Source organism: Melopsittacus undulatus, chromosome 14 (assembly GCF_012275295.1).
Source record: "Melopsittacus undulatus isolate bMelUnd1 chromosome 14, bMelUnd1.mat.Z, whole genome shotgun sequence".
NCBI lineage: Eukaryota > Metazoa > Chordata > Aves > Psittaciformes > Psittaculidae > Melopsittacus > Melopsittacus undulatus.
The window spans coordinates 2,874,989-2,892,191 of NC_047540.1; the positions used below are offsets into that span (position 1 = coordinate 2,874,989).

The 17,203-nt window shown below is 51.8% G+C and overlaps 1 protein-coding gene across 1 annotated transcript; it reads right to left on the reverse strand.

The window, feature by feature from the left end:
- Positions 1 to 304: 304 nt before the first annotated feature.
- ZC3H12A (zinc finger CCCH-type containing 12A) lies at positions 305 to 8,696 on the reverse strand. The gene is made up of 6 exons (XM_034069353.1): positions 8,584 to 8,696; positions 7,976 to 8,473; positions 4,864 to 5,003; positions 4,006 to 4,240; positions 3,368 to 3,474; positions 305 to 3,243 (listed from the first exon to the last, which is right to left on the reverse strand). Exons 2-6 carry the CDS (start codon positions 8,428 to 8,430, stop codon positions 2,219 to 2,221), a joined length of 1,962 nt encoding a protein of 653 aa, XP_033925244.1. The 5' UTR covers positions 8,431 to 8,473; positions 8,584 to 8,696; the 3' UTR covers positions 305 to 2,218.
- Positions 8,697 to 17,203: the final 8,507 nt, after the last annotated feature.

Sequence of the window (17,203 nt, forward strand, 5' to 3'; positions counted from 1 at the left end):
CATAGTGGAACATGCCAGCACACTGCTGCCTCTCTTCACCTCCCCTGTGCAGGGAACCAACTTCAGCAATGCCCCATGAACAGTGAACACTGGACCTGCTGTGATTTGCCACAGCAGTTTGGAGCTTTGATTTTTGGCTCTGTGACACTGCATCCGTTACCAAGCCCATCAATACATCCAGTCAGTCAGCATATGGAGATCCAGGACTGCCAGAGGAAGTCCAGGAAGGTGATTCCCTGACTTCCATGGTAAGCCAGGCCAAAACCTTGACTGCACCTTCAAAAAGCCACCAGATACCAAAGACTTCAACTCAGCAGTTTTATTTATATACCACATGTTCTTGCTTTGCCATGGCTTTCACCCGGCTGCCTCCATTCAATACATGAGCTATACACTGCATAATGCTAGAGAGGTCAGTAAAACGTCAGCTTGTGAGCAGAAAATGTTAATCTTCTGATTGCAAGAGAAGCAGCACGTATGAGCATTCCATCAGAACACCAAACCCCACCACGCCAAGTAACACAATGGCCGAGTCGAGACCATACTAGTGAAAACCAGCCTCAAGCAGCAGACTTGCTGGATAATAACATTAAAAACCATTTTTTCCTGTAATTTACAAATATGCAAAGTCTCAGGTTACTTAAAATTAAGAAGCATTTTGCTTACTAACATGAAACATTACTCGTCAGTAATGTATCATAATTCACCAGGTATACAGGTTTCTGTGTCCCTGTGGTTTCTATGGCACATGGTGCCAGTCTGGGTAGGTCACTCGGACAGTCAGAGGGAAGAAGAGGGTGCTCCAACTGCTGTATCCTGCTCTCCCCATCATGACTTGCCATTCAATGACCTGGCTTTAACCACAAGCTGGACGTATTTAAAAACACATAACAAAACCACATAGATACAATGTGTATCAACAAATCAACTGCTTCTGGCCTGCAAGTGCAAGAAACACCTCTGCATTCTAAGCACAGTGAAATGCCAGGACCAGAACCAATTACTACAGCAATTGGTTTTGCATCTTTAGAATCTGTTACAGTATCTACAGTAAAAAAACATCTTTCAGAGTCAAAGGGAATGAGAGGGGAAGTGTCTTACCAAGTAAGCCTCGTTCTACGTTTTTGGGTGCTGCTATAGTTTGACAAAGCTGAAGGGGACAGGAGAACATTGGTAGGAAGATGAAGCAACAGCTTTACAGAGGAAAAACTATTAAGGAATCCTCCAGAATAGGACTGGCAGCAGTCCAGACATGACTACAGCTGGTTTAGTGGGTGCTCAAAGCTATTGCTGTCTGAAAACACAAGGCACAACATCATAAATCCTCCCTGTCAGTGGTGTACAGAGATAGACTAAGAGAGGTACCAGGCAAGGTCAGTGTTTCAGCATCAATACCGTGGTCACCCTCATGTTCTGACAACTGCATGTCCCAGCTCTGGAGCAGTGTCAGGCCTCTCATCCTGAGGAAGGGCTGCACTCCCAGCTCCTGTTTTCTGGGAGCCGAGCAGCTTGCTAAGCACTTATGGCACACACTGGAGAAGTGCCTCATCTCAGGAAGGTCAGCTTCAGTGGGAGAGGTATGGAAAGCATCCTCAAAGTGCACCAATAAAACCAAATCAGAGCCAGCTAAACCTAGCTTCATACTAGATATATTCCACCATTTCCCACAGATCTGCATGGCAGGATATAGTGAAGAGGCTTAGTTAAGAGCTAAGAACCTTGACAATGCATTTCAATCTTCACAAATAAGCCTCATGTCACCGCAAAGGTACTAGGCCAGATCTTTCATAAGCCCCCCAAAGTACTCCCTCTGCACACCTGACATACACAAAACCATCTCAAAACTGAAGCTAATGGGAGGAGTAAAATCACATTCAGTTCCTGAACAACTGCAGGAATTTAGGGTGGGCCTAACTCACCATGGAACCCCCAGAGGAAAAATCCTGCTCTGAAGCTGCAACCTCTTCTGTTCAGCACCCAGAGCCTCTTCAACAGCCCCTGGGGAAGACAGGACCCTAAGGTGCTCTCACCTAAGAGGGGGATGCTGTCATATCTAGACCAGAATTTGCTGTGAGCATACATCTGGTATCCAGCCTCCACCTAGAGCCTGGTACTTCCAAGGAGTAAGAAGGAGCCCTCAGAAGGCAGCTATGGCAGCTACAGAGTGCTAACACCGCCCTTTAAGCCTTCCCTATGCCTGGCTGCCCTCAGCATCACCTCATATACCTGGATTCTGAGACTTGTATGTGAGTATCTCTGCAGCAAGCCTTTGGGGATCCAGAAGCCGAGGGAAACGGCTCATCACAGCATCAACTAAATGGGGATGGAATATGCCACACAGCTTGACATGCACATTGGCCCGTTCCTCTGCAAACTGGTCAGACACAGCCCACTGGTGGGAGTCCCCATACGCTGGTCCTGGGGCTCTCTGCACTGAGCGAGGATCTCGCACACTGGAAGATCTCACTTGAGGAGGAGGCATCTGGTATGGTTCAGACCAGTACTCACGAGAATGGGGTGGAGGGGTGTTATACTCACTGGGCAGGCTGTATTGCCCAGCATTAGCTGGGTGTACAGGTACACCATAGCCTGAGAACGAGTGAGGTTGTCCTGAGTGAGATATCTCAGGGTTATACTGCAAGAAGCTAGCACCAGAGGAAGAAGATCTGTGGGAACCATGCTTGTAAGAGACCAGACCATTTTGCTCTAAGCTGGGAGAATGTGGGTACATGGATCTCTGCCTACTGCAGGTGCAGACTGCAACCTGGTCAGCATGGGAATGATCACAGTGACTGGTAGATCTATAAGGCCACATATCAGACAGTTGGTTCTCCAGAGACCCAATGCCCGAGTCAAGATGATCCTGAGACATGTAAGACAGAGAGTCCATGTGAGGCTGCTGGTACCTGTCAGAGGACCTGTGGCTCCCACTGTTAGGGGGGACACTGCCTGACACACAGCCTTTGACCTGAAGCGCAGCATCATTGGCCTTTGCTTTGTGGGTCAAGCTTTTCCTCTCGGCAGAAGCCTTCTGCAAAGAGCTTTTATCACTCTCTGAGGGCAGAGAGCACAGGAGCTCTGCCTGGGAACCTCTTTTGCCCTTTTTCTCCTCCTTGGCACTGGTACTTCTGGTAGGAGACAACCTTGCATTGGCTCGGAGTTCATCAGCTAATGAGCGCTGCGGCTGATTGATCCTTTCGGGGTGGTAGAATTTACACTTAATTCCGTAAGTGCATTTCTTCCCTGCAAGGAAAGACAGAGCACAGAATGAGCATGGCATGACCAGCTGGACTTAACTGTGCTGACAGATGTATGCATTACACTTGCACAGACACCTCAGTCTTCACATATAGAAGGCAGCTCTTACCATAAGGGCACTGCTGTTTCTTGTTTTCTGGCACCACAGGTTTCTTTCTGAGGAAGTTATCCAGGCTGGGGCCATGGCGCCCTAAGGGATCATCTGGAGGCATAAACCTACAGGAAAACAAACCTCAGTCAGGGCAGCTCACTTTCTTGGGTCAGGGTGTCATTTCCTCTTCCCTTCTCCCATTTCATTAATGATTAAGAATGAAAACTCCTATCTGAGCCCCAAGAAGCTTTCTCAATTCACTGCAGACAGAACCCTCCAGTCACAAGGTAAAGACCAACATGAAATGCTTCACTGCAGGCACAGGAAAGGTTCTGTGCTCTGTTGCTGATCAGAATTAGTACTTGCTGCTGGGCCTGCTAATGATTGTCCTATGAGGAAACTGAGCCTCAAAGCTCTCTAGGAGAGCTCCACTACAGCAGAGCTCCTACCTCCAAGCTATGAACAGCTATTGAGGTGACTCCAATTTCTTACACCTTTGTACCTCGTCACAGTTGGGCAACTCTTCCCACCACACTTCCTTCTACAATTCTGTACCAGCGTTTTGTTCTTTTCATACATCACTTGCTATTGCTTCATTAAAACACGACAGCTCACACGGATCCGATTTAAAAGCCGAGGAAGAATGGGAAACGTACTTGTCATTAACAAAGGAATACATCAGCAGGCGCTCCTCAATGAATTTCTTCCACTCAGGACGCTCGTTCTGCAGGTCCCGATAAGTATCGTTAGAAACCACAATGCCGTCAGACTCATGTGCCAGTTTCACAATGAATCGATCATCATAGCAGACGACACGTTTGCCTCCAACCCTCCTGGAAGGAGTGAAGACCAGGATTTTCTTCTTTTCAAGGTCACGGAGAATGTACTGGTCTAGAACAAACGCAACTGTGAACACACACACACAGCCCAGAGGCCTCTGCACACATAAAGTAACATCATCAATAAATGACAGAACTCATGTAAAGTCACTGCACCTCTCCCACAAGCCAGCCTGTATCCTCATCTCTTCGCTTATACCATCCATCAGGCTGTCAGAGATGGACTCCCACACCCAGTGCCTGCATGGCTCCTACAGACACTCCGAGCACACCACAGAGGCTGCTGTAATACAGGCAGTCCCATCCATATAAACCTTGGCATGCAAAGTGCAATAGGTATTTAAGACTGGTAGGCTCCTATCTTTTGTCATGCCATATTAAAGTCATAGCTTTCTGAGTAAAGTTACTTGGAAATCTCAGCTCTTTGCAAGTGCAGAGCAAGCTCCTCTCAATGTGAGTAATTTCCATCAAGCTTTAACTTTTAGCATGAACAAAGTATGTTACAGTCAAACACTCACTGTGGGGAGAAGTTAATGACTAATTCTCACTGGTCAGCAGTTTACTGGATCTCTTACCACTCAGATCTTCCATTCATAAGTTAATTACTAACTACAGCTCATTAAGTGACACAGCAGTGAGCCTGAAAAGCTACTTTTGGTTTTCATATTTCCACACCTGTTATAAGCACATCTGGTCGTGGCTGCTCCTTCCTCCAAGATGGCACAAAGACTGTAATATCCTTGTGTCCCCTGTCCCAAAACCACTGGACAGCCAGAAGGATGCCTCGGCAGGAGAACACCTCTTTATTTCCATGGCTGCAAAGAAGAAAAGCAAGACTCTCAATATCCAGGATATGGACAGACCAGTCAGGCAATACAGCAAGCAAACAGATCCAGCAACTTGGAAAACCTCTAGCAAAGGTTAAGGTTAAGAGCAGCACAATCAGTATTTGTTACTCATCTTGTGTAAACAGCATCAGCAACTCACAATTCCTGTTCCTTTTAGCACTTGAGGACCAAGAAATACCCAAATCCTCACTGGGAGGGAGAGAGCAGCTGTAATTGTTGCAGCTGCTGAAACAGAACCTTTGCATTAACTGTGGACTCAAGGTCTTTGTTTTTAGCTCTGAGTACAATGTGATCTCCAACACCCTTTGTCCCAGTCTGCCAGCAGCTAATTCCTGCCAGTGTAAACTGTACTCTCACCAGGGGTTTTGCTTGTAAAGTTACTCTGATAACTTCAGGAAAGACATCTTATACACTTACATCAAGACAACCAGCACTTAAAGATGCTTCCTTATTATATTATGGCCCCAAATCAGTTACAAATGCAACATTTGCACAAAGCTAACACCTCCTGTTAACACGATCAGCATTGAACATCCTAACAGCACTGGTCAGTTTGAGAACAAAGCTCAACACCAGCATCAGAAACCATGTACCAATGCAAAAAGCTGCTGCTTATTTATTAGGTCCTATCAATAGTTTCCAGAACTTCTAAGAGGAAACTACAGCTTCTGTTTTACAAGTGCCAGGAGTTACAGCATAATCAGCTCTTTTGCTGATAATGGTTCTGGCAAGCATTCAACATTTCTGTATTACAGCCCTGTATTGCGTTCTGGGGATCTAGCAGCCTGTGTTTCATGGTAAGATGTACTATACTGAAGATAACTGGTCTCGTAACTCAGGCAGATTTCCTCACCTGGGCACTGCTCCTGCCCTGAGGTTTACCCTTCCCATCTACACTCCAATAACATTTCAATTCCATGTAGCACACCAGTGAACTCCTCCATTAAGTGATTACCAAAGAACCTACATCCCAGCAGAGGCTTTGCTAAGATCTATTCCATAGTAGCACCAGAAAGAAACTTGACTTATCCTGAAGCTGTTAATCAGAGTTAAGAGTTTTCAGAGTAAGCATTTTGGTACTTTCAGCACAAAAACTAACACCTACAGAGACACCCAATGTACATTCAGAATCCCAAGTTACACAAAGGCTGACATTAACAGTTGGAACCAAGATGCTCTAAAAGGTTTCTCCAGTGTCAGACCGGTTTTGCTGCAGTTACCCAGACACAGGTTACTGTGATCTTAGATAAAACACAAAAAGCAGATGTTTTTCTTTGAGTCCCTGCTACCACCCTCCCATCTACAGAAGGCAGCTAATTGGGCTGATCTGATTTGGCAGCAGCCAAGGAAAAATTCCCTTAGAAGGAAGTAAAAGCTAATTTCCACTGTGATTTGCATATGTTTGTCAAGAGCTGTTCAGCCAGGCCGCTGTACACTGCAAATGAATCAGCAGGGAACATCACACCATCAATACAGGAAGTTTCAGAATGGAATTCCCCTTCTAACAAATGGCTTAAAAAAGCCAAAGTGCTTCTGTCCTGTCGGGCTCTGTCCCATCGGCAGCACTAGTGCTGCCTGGCCTGCCCTCAGTCACATCTGCTGGGCTTTTGGGGATAACTTCCATGGGGAAAAGGTTCTGCATTCAAACCCCACAGCCAGTTCTGTTGTTTAAGCACTTCTCCAAGGTAAACTTCCCTGCAGGAGTCACTCTCACAATGAGCCACTTTCCTCAAGTGACTGCTGGAGAGCCACAGGAAAGGGGCTGAGCTCTCCCATGTGTACCCAGGTCCCACCTTTCCTTCTCCAACCTCACTCCATTGCCACCAGAATTCCCTATTTCCCCTGGGAGTCGCAGGACGTCTGTTTCTTGCACAGGAGACTGAGCCCATCTTTTCCCAGCCCCACTCTCAGGACTGCCAGGCACAGCTTAGAGAAAACCACACCTGCAAGCAAAGCTCCACTCAGCACTTTCACCTTAGACAAAAGCTGCAGGAATCCAGAGCAGCTGTGTGCAAACAGACTTAGGCTTTAATTAACAAGTCTTTGCACACAAACAGACACTACAAGACCTGCTAAGCTAAAAAGCAGCGAAGGAGGCTTGCTTTTGAACTGCAACAGCAGAGCCCAGTTCAGAAACTTAGTGTATTCAATTAACCCAGCCCAGACTCCTTGTGTAGAGGTGGGGAGCACAGCATCAGGGGTTGGGGTGAGGGCAGGCAATGCTCAGCACCACGGGTTGGGGTGAGGGCAGGCAATGCTCAGCACCACAGCCAACAGCAGGGACATCAAGACAATAAGTATTCAGTTCATGGATGCTCCATGGATATTAAGGCTCCTGCACTCCAACCAAAGCAGCTCCACAGGCTGCCTCTGGGTCACAGTGCCCAACAGGACCTGTGCCATCAGCACCTACGATGCTGAGGATGACTTGCAAGCTGGAGTGCCCCTTTAACATCTTATCTGTTCTCTATACCATACACAGTCAGCCAAAATACAAGAGCCACAGTTTGGTCTCCAATGCAGGAGACAGCTCGGTATTACAGAGCCTGCTCTAATTAACCCTGTAATTATTTATTGAGCAACTTCCTGCTACTGAAACTTACATAAAGCCATTAGGTAAGAGGACAATGTACCTTCAGTTATCCTCCTCCTGAGCTGGGCCACGCAAGGAAATGTCTTTATTCCCCACAAAGAGTGCCTGCATCTGGCAGAACCCTATGACCACTGCTCAGGGGCCGGCAGAGACCACGGGCAGGACAGGCACCAAGGCAGATGTGATGCTCATGTGCGCATCAGTGAGATGCCTTGGGAAGCCTTACCCGAGCACCCAGCTGCAGCTGCTCCCGGACTCCAAGCTCTTGGCACAGCTCAGAACACGTAAAACCAGCACCCATTGAGCACCACCAGCCCCAGACACCACCGTGCCCACCCCAACGCACCTCATGGCCACGTTGCTGCCATCAATAACGATGGGCTTCAGGTTGTCGCTCTCCGCCTCCTCCGGGCCCGGCGCCGGGCTCTTGTTCCCGGCTCCCCCCCGCGGGACCAGCGGGGCCTCCTTGCCCTCGGCCGGGGTGTCGGTGCTGTCCCGCTCGGCCGGGCCGTGCTTCACCAGCTCGCCCAGCACCGTGTTGGTGTCGGCGTCGAGCCCCAGCTTCTGCAGCACGACGTGGATCTCCTCCGAGGAGTACCCCAGCTTGCGGAAGAAATCCACCTTCAGCTGCATCCCAGCGCACGGCTCCCGGCCGGGGCTCCCCGGCTCGGGCAGGCCGAGGCAGCGGCCCTCGCTCGGCTCCGTGCCGCTCATCCCCTCTGCAGGCCGGGACGCCGGAGGCCTGGCTGCCGGCAGCGCCTCAGGCCAGCCCGGGCCGGAGGAGCCGCTGCCCGCGCTCATGGCTCCCCGCGGGGTGCTCCCGGCCTCGGCTCACGCTCAGGACCTGCGGGCCAAGGCGGACGTTAACAGCGGGGCCCGGGCTCCGCAGCGGCCCCGGCACAGGCCGCGGCCGGACCCCCCCCCCGGAGCCTCCCTCCCGTTCCTGTCCCTTACCGGCCTGCCCCCGCCGGGCCTCCGCTGCGTCTCCATGGGGCCAGAGCGCACCGGGCGGCGGCCGCCGCTTTATACCGGGGCCCGGGCCTCGCTGCGCCAACGCGGAAGGGCAGAGCGGGCAGGGGCGGAGCAGCGGCCGCTTCCCGGTCCGCCCCGCGCCCCGCCCGGCCGCGGCCCTGCCTGCGGGGCCGCTGCTCCGGACCGGACCGGGTGAGGTGAACGGAGTGGGGCCGGAGCTCGGCCCCGACGCCCCCCCCCGGGCTCGGCTCCCCCGGTTCCTCGGGGTAGCCCCGTGGATGTCGGTGCAGGTCCCGCTGCGAGCACCCGGCTCCTGTGCAGATCGTGTTGCAACGCGGGCAGATGTGCCCCGACAAGCGCGCTCGTTGGGTAAATGCGCTCTGCTGCTTCCCAGTGTCCTCGTGGGACCTGCTCCTCCTCCTTACTGGGAGCTGTGGGGGGCCCGCAGCCCCGCTTCGAGCCGCTTGTGGGCATCCTGGTGGTGGGTCGAGGTGGTCTATGCGGTGAAGCTGGGTCCTCAGAGGGTTTTCCAGCTTGTCCTTGCCTGCTGTTACTCTGAGGTTATATGCGTTAAAACTCCAGTCCTGGCTCTGTTTTACTCTCCCTTCCCCATCAGAGGTGGATGTCAAATGGCAATTGGGTCCTTGAGCTCCAAAACGCCTGCTCAGTGCACCCCAGGAAAGACAGGGCATCCCCTGACCCACATGGAGTGCAAGGTGGTACCAACCCGTTGCCTTTCACCATGTTAAGGAGCAGGCCCTGGCCTTAGGGCTGTCGGGAAAACATCACTCAATGCCCATGGAAAACAGAGGACACCTCGGAGCTGAAGCTGGAAAGGAAGGGAAACGGGATGGAGGGCAGGGGATGGTGGCTTCTGTCAGACCCTGCAGTCACCAAGGGGTTGCTGAGGATGCTGTGGTTTAAGCTGAGCCTAACCTGTAGGCAGCTTTAGGCAGGAGGAACATGTGAATGCACAGACACGAGCTTTGGGCCCACCAGCAATGGTGCTCGCTGTGTTTGCGTTCTGTATGCGCTGCTCTTGGACACAGCACACGGTGACACAGGAATCACCCCATGGATGCATGCAGCAGAGCATGGCCGGGCGACAACAGCATCTCCCACCGTGGTGAGCTGCCCGGGGGTGCCCATGCAGGCTGCATGCCCTGTGTCCTCTAACACACAGCTCTCGCATCGCTCTGATCCCGATGCGATGCCTGTGGCTGTAATTCAGCCAGTGGAAGCATGTCAACCTGGGCTTTTAGAGCAGGTAAGAGCCAGCAGGAAGCATCTGTCAACCACCAGTACCTGTGCCCTGAGTGGTGTGTGAAGTCACCCTTGCAGCCTGTGCGTAAGGGCAGGAATGGAACCAACATTTCACAATGTGCGAGATTTTTGCATCTCTGACTTCTGATTAATCATTCCTAAACAATTTAATGAAGGTAGTTGCAAATTTGCTTCCCTGAGGCCATGTACCGGAGCCCGGCTTAAGAGCAAGGGAACTCTCCCGGTTACAGGAATACATTTGCATTCATCTTCCTTGTGGTTACCCTGAACAATCATTTTTTCTTGTCTCTGGCCATGTCTGAAACCGCACTGTGTACTCAACAGTAACACACACACAGAGGCTAGATTCAGATCACAGATAATACCCTTACTCAGTACTTAAGTAGGTGCTTTCCCAACTCTTCTTTCCTTTGGAATCTACTCCAGTCAGCATGAATTTAGCATTGTTTATGTGCTTTCGCTTCCAGGCTAAAGTCTATTGCACCAAAAAGTATGGCCACAGATGTGCTTTTTATAGGAAATACCCCAAAGTAAGAGCCACAAAGCCTGATCTCCCCATTTATGCAAAGCAGTGACAGTAACTGCACTCTGCCTGGTTTGATTTGGTAAGAAGAGATGCCAAGGTAGAGGGTCTTGGCTTCTCCATCCTGAAAGTCAAAAGGGGTCATGGGCTGGCTGCACCCCAAGGCTCCCGGTGCTTACTTTTGATTTTCATTCTCTTTCCTTTTCACATTTGCAAATTGCTTTGAAGGGAAAGTGCTTTGGCTGCTTGGCACTGCAAGGGCTGCTGCGGAGCCTGCAGCTTCTGAGGGCATGGAGGCTTCCAGAACAAAGGCTCTGCTAGGATCACTGGTGCACCCCTCACTACCACCCACAAGACAGGAGGGTTTGCTTCGTCCCTGGGCAAGGGTGCCCTGTGGAGGGAGAGGTCCTGCAGAGCCACCTCCTCTTCCTGCTGCTGGGTAAAGCTCCTTCACATCTCATTCCAAAGCAAGAAACTGGCTCTCACTTCGCTGTGATTTGAAAGTGTATTGACCCATTCCAGTGCACAGCCCTGTGGAGGAGGTGTTGCACTCAAATCCCTTGTGCAAACACACCTGGAGCATCTTCAGGGACAGTCCCACCTCTGTTCCGCTCTCCTCTGGACCTCGTGCTGTGGGGCTGCTGCTGTTCCTATCACAGTGCTTTCCAATTGCTGCTTCCTCCAGACGTGCCCTCAGGTCTGTGCCCTGCTCTGTCCCCCCCCCCCCAGGGGTCAGAGCCAGCAGGGCTTCAGTGAAACCACTGCCCCTGGAGCAGTATCCCATGGAAAACCAACCGCAGGTTGACTTGTCCCAGCCTGGGGAATGCCGGAGAAGCTGCGGAACAGAGAACAAGGCTGAGGGGAGGGAAGGAGCTGTATTCAGGGAGTCTAAACAGCACCAAGTCTGCCAGAGATGTGCCAAGAACCTTACCATGGATTTCACAGGGGGTGCTGAGCACCTTCATGGTGCTTTGCAGCAGTGCTTTCTAACTTCCACAGTCTGCTTCCGCACCCAGACCCCCAACAAACACCCCTTTGTTGCGAGAGGTATCTTGCACAGATGATGGTTTGGGCTCAGGCCCTTGTATCATCACAATCTGACTGTCTGGGGTTGGATGATGGGGACTGGCATAGTCCTGGTCCCTGGGCTGCGGCGCTCAGTGGGGAGGTTGGGATGGGAAGCTGGTGCTGAGCATGGCTGTTGGGCAGCTGCATCATCCCCTTTCTGCTGCAGGACAGGCACTGCTGCGCTGCTGATCTCCGTCCTGCTGTGAGATATCTGCACCCACAGGAAAGAGGTGGAAATCCCCTCTGCAGCACACACATGCATGGGGCCTTTCCTGAGCAGGAACTTGTGAGACTGAGGGCGATGGGATGGGGAAGGCAGGGTCAGATGGTAGACCCAGGCTGGGCATTAAGGGCAGCCAGCAGTGTCTCATGCTGCTGGAGGGTTACCCTGCTGAATCAGGGCTTCTAATAAGCAGCAGTGACAGCGAGGTAGCTGTGACAGCAGGAGCCCTGTCCCAGGGATGGCCTCAGTCCCTCTCAATCCTCTGTCTCCTTCCACTTCTTTGCTGACTCAGCATACTCTCTCCTCCAGTCTGCTTCATTGCTCATGAATAAGTCTCATTAAATCCTGGCATCACATCTTTTTCTAGGGATTTTTCTAGGTATTACCACTCCCATGTCCCACATTGTAAAGGAAGAGCTCATCCCCTGGCAAAGCAGCCTTTCATCTCCCACTCGTACATTTAACACAGTCAAAATAGGTGGTATTCAAGGATTGTATCATCTGCTGGTGGGGAAGAAGCTGGCCACGTGCCACCCCCTTGGGAAGAGATGCCAAAGCTAACCCATCCCGATCAGGAGTCGTGTCAAAAAGTGGCTTTGGACCTGGCTGCCTACCTATGGGAGCACAACTTGTGCTTCAAAATGGGTTAATTAAACCTCATTTATAAATGCCTATATGGGACCACTTCAGTTAATGAAGGACAATTTAAATGGGCTTATCCAGGAGCATTTGGGAGTAACTCAAACTGAATTAAGCCCACTTTGATTTCAAATGAGAGTTCTATGCAGAATTTTAATGCTCTTTAATCCACTTTAGATTTAGTTACTTCAATTTCATTTTCATAAGAGTCCTGTGTAGACAAGCCCTGAGCAATGAGGGGCAGGTCCCTTGAGCTTCCTGGGAGGGGATGGGGCTGCCTTGTGCTCCTGACTGCTTTGGCATCCTAAATCCCTGCTCATCTCTGGGGCGACCTAATGGCTCAGCTCACCGCACTCATCAACACGTGCTCCCGGGTGATGTGAACAACACCAGATAGACTGACTAAATCCTCCCATCACCTGCAACGCAGGGATTCAAGAGGCTGGCAGGGCTGTGCCTGGATTTACTTTTACAGGGAGCAGTATAATTTATTACACAGTACTCAGCACATCGAGGATTTAAAGGAAAAATAAACCCCAAGTGATGATTTATGCCCTTTCTTTGGAAGAGGGTCACCGTGCCTCACGAGGAAAGCCAAGCAATAACGCTGGAAGGAAAGCTTAGCAACATCCCTTTATAGCAGTTTGCTTTTATAGCCACAACCACTCACATTTATGGAGATGCTGACTGAGAGACCATCTGCTTCTCTCGCTGGCCTCAATAAAGACGTCTCTGATGGCAGCATCATAGCTGGTTGCCAGAGCAAGAACCCATCCGCTGACACACACTCCAGTTTGGAATCATGCCCGGCCGAGGCACCAGTGGGAAGGTCACTCCCGGCTCGTGGGAGCTCCTCTCACACGTCACCTGGTCCCCAATGACGCCATGTGCCATAGTGATGGGAGAGGGGAGGAGGGAGCTCATGTCCTTTGAGGAAAAGGGAAGTTATCAAGGAGAAGCAAACCAAGGATTTGCAGAGCTGACTGCCTCACATTTTGAGCCTGTGTGCCTGCAGTACTGGTCCCATTGCAAGCTTCATCCGCGAGGATGAGATTCCTTTGCAGCTGCAGACAAATGCACTGATTTTTCACTGAAAAATCTCCCTTGAACTAATTCCTTGCCTTTTAAGAAGATCCTCAGAAGCTCTCTGCAGTGGAACTGACTCCCTGCATAGCCCAAGGGCTCCTTGAAGTGTTTCTGAGGCAATTGCTTCCTCTGGAGAGGAGCACACACTCCTGAGGGACCATGCCAGAGTAATTCATTTGCTTGTCACTGTGCCTGCCTGTCTGCCTGAGCAGACACGGCCTTAGGTACTGCTCCGACTAAGCAGCCTTGATCTCTGCCTTTGGTTTGAGTGAATGATGGCATTAAGTTTTAGGAGGATGGTTTTATTTCCTCGGTGACAGACGGATCAGGCACACCCTGACTATTGTTTTCCTCTTGTGCTTCCGTCAAGGAAAAGAGTGATCCTTCTGGTGTCTGCTTTGACTTGAAATTGCAGCTGAAGGTTGAAGGGACAGGGACAGCAGTGTACTTACCACTGCCCAGGCTGTCCCAGGGGCAGCCTGTGATGCTGTGCGAGTGTGTGTGATCCTGCAATGTGAAATGAAGCCTCATCCTCCCCACCTGCCCCACTGTGCAGCTCAGTCTGCATCTCCCAAGGTTATCTGTGAATGGTAAAGCTGCAGAGCAGTGAGGCACAGGCAAACCACAGCGCAGCTCCCAGGAAACCCTGTGACCAAACAGCAGGGCAAGGGCTTGGCTGGGCCTGGGAAAGTGGTTTCCCCCATCCAATCCACCAGGACTGGTCCCACTGCCCACAGTGCACCAGTGACTCAGTATCTCTGTGATTCCTCCCTGCTGTGATCACTTCAGCCCAGCAGATGTGTTTAGCAGAAGTACCCAGAGCTCTTGCACTCAAGTAGCACCCTCTCCTTCCCGAAGCATTGCTCCTGGCTTACTGAATAACCTCAGGTTTACCACAGCAGAGCCAAAGAGAGAAGCTACAGCCTCAACTAATAAATAATGATGGGGAAACCCAAGCAGTTACGCAAGTGTCTGTGACAGCAGCTATTTACCGTTTCACTAAGCCCTTCCCAGTCACAGCCCCTCTGCCGGAAATGTCAGCTTCTTTGTCCAGAAGCATCCCTGTCTGCTCAGCCAGGGTTTGTTCAGATGCAGCATCTGTAGCAATGGATTTGCTGTACTCTGACATGCCCGGGAGCGTTTAGTACTTCAGAGCTAAAAAAATAATAGAGGATGAACAAACATTTCAAGGTATTAACATAAGATGTTTAAATAGACGGGCACAGAATATTTTATCCCACCCAGAACAATGTGAAGAGCAGAGGATTTATGCCCATTGCTGAACAAACAGCTCTTGAGAAACAGTTTTTGGTCTAAGGACCCCAAAGCAGAGGACACACAGATGAGGGAGCAGCAGGGCTGGGGGATCTCCTGCTCTTCCCCTCCAGGTATGGAGGCAGGAGAAGGGGACAGAGCTCACCGCTGTGCCTCCACAGTGGGCATCAGAGTGGGGACAGCACAACTGCACCTCTAGAGCCCTGTACGTGCCAGGGCAGGAGACAAAGCTTCCCCACTCACCCAGGGATGAGTTCCCTGAAAGGCCCCATGGAGAGTCCTGGTGCCCATTTGCAGCCTTGTTGCATCATGTCCATGCTGGTGCGTGGTGACATTGGGACCCAGCTCAGCACATGGGCTGGGAGCGAGGTGGGTCAGCAGAGCTGGCTGCTATGGATGATAGCTCTTAGTCATCTGCAGGCACGTCTCCGGGATGAATGGAGACACGTAGAGCCCAGAAGTGTCAAAGGCTTCGTGAGCAGAGGGACACCCATCCCAAGCTGTCTGCAATGAGGTTTGCCAGCCCTGGGAGCAGGAACTGCTCCATGAATCACACGGATGTGCTCTCACCTGGCGGCTCTTGGCGCCTGCAGCAGAAGGGAGCAGCAGAGGGGCAGCAGACATCCAGCACCCCCAGGCAAGGGTCATCCAGTTCCAACTCCCTGACAACTCCCTTCCACTGGAGCAGCTGCTCCAAGCCCCTGTGTCCAACCTGGCCTTGAGCACTGCCAGGGATGGGGCAGCCACAGCTTCTCTGGGCACCCTGTGCCAGCGCCTCAGCACCCTCCCAGGGAAGAGCTTCTGCCTAAGAGCTCAGCTCAGTCTACCGTCAGGCTGTTCATCTGGGAATGAATTCCAAGTGTTCCCAGGCTGGAGCATCTGCTCTGGGCACCCAGGAAGTCAGGAAAGGACTTGGGATGTCCTTCCCTTACAAGCCCTGCTGCAGCCCACAAACCCAAGGGGTTAATTCCTTAACAGCATCTTCAGAACCTGGCTCTTTGCAAACCCCTCCCACAGGGGCTGGGTGTCCCCAGTGCTCCCATTGAAGCAGTGTGGAATGGGACTCCCGGCTCCAGCAGGCACCGAGCTGAGCACGGGAAACTCATCTCCTCCTTCTCCCAGCCACAGCAGCGGGGGTCAGCGCAGACCCCAGACACGGGGGCCCGGCTGTCGCCACCGCTGCCTGCGCAATGTGGGGCAGCGCTGCCTGCCCCGGGGCCGTCCCACGGCACGGATGTGTCAGCGGCAGGCAGCGAGCGCAGCTCTCCCCGTGATGTCAGCGGCACCGGAGCCGCTCCGTGTGCTGAGCCGCTGTGACTCAGCCCGTGTCAGCCTCGGGCAGGGGCCCAGGGCTGCTTTCCTACCTGCTGAGCCTAGAGGAGGTGTTCACCGGCCCCACAAGCTGCCGGCGGTGGGAGGCAAGCGCCGTGTTTCACACCCGTAGTGCAATGCACACAATGCGGGCGTGCAAAGGGGCTGGCCTCTCCCTCCGCTCCTAGAGCGCTCTGTCCCCATAAGGCAAGACCGTGCTTTGTTCGCTACCTGGGGAATTCCCAGTGTGGGTTGTGCCGTGTTGGTGCGGAGCCAGAGCAGCCTCCGGCTGTGCCGGGCTCTGGCTGCTCCTGGGGAGGTGTGGGTTTGTGCAGCATCCAGGGCACAGGGAGCTGCCCCTGGCGAAACACCAGGGATGCTTGGGATGCTGCGGCCAGTGGCTTGTGCTCCTGACAGCCCTTGTGCTTCCCAGCCCTGATCCTGGTGTGTTCAATCCTGCTGGGGCTCTGCAGTGGGACAGCCCAGCCAGGCCCCAGCCTGTCTTTCCACTTTTACACAACAGTGTACAAAAGGAGTGATGCATTTATTGCAACACAGCAGTATCTGGAAGCAGAAGGCTCCAGAGACACAATATTCAGCAACAGTGTGTGGGATCCGAGGTCTGTTTGTCAGACTGTTTCAGTTAAGACCTCACAAGCTTTCGCCAACGTCCTCCCAACCCACGCGCCTGATTCACATCTGGCATCAAGTAAAGCGGGCACAGAAGTGGTTGCACTTTCAGGTTTGCTCTTTGAGACATCCTGTATCCCTTTTTTCTAAGCGGTACATTTCTTTTCTCAGCCTTCCACCTAGAGGACTGAGCAAGGCTTTACAAGTCCACACTGACTGGTTGTCCCCTGGCTTTGTGGAATGAGCATTTGGGATGAAAAGGATGCTGTGATACAGGGAGGAGGCTATGGAGAAGCTAAGGCCTGGTTAGCGCTATCCTCAGTCATGCTGATAGATGTATGCTGCATTTCTGGGCTTGCCTGGTCAGAAATGGAAATATTACCTTTGCTTTATAATCCTGAATTCTCTCTTCAGTAAATGCCAATAACTTCCATAGCTTAGAGCAGAAGATAAACCAGGTGTGCCTATCCCAAGCCCCTGTTTGCTCTCCTGCCTACCTGTAGGCTTGACAGAGCAGCACATCCTTCTCTTCCTTCCTGAGCACTGTGTTGCTGTGAAGGATT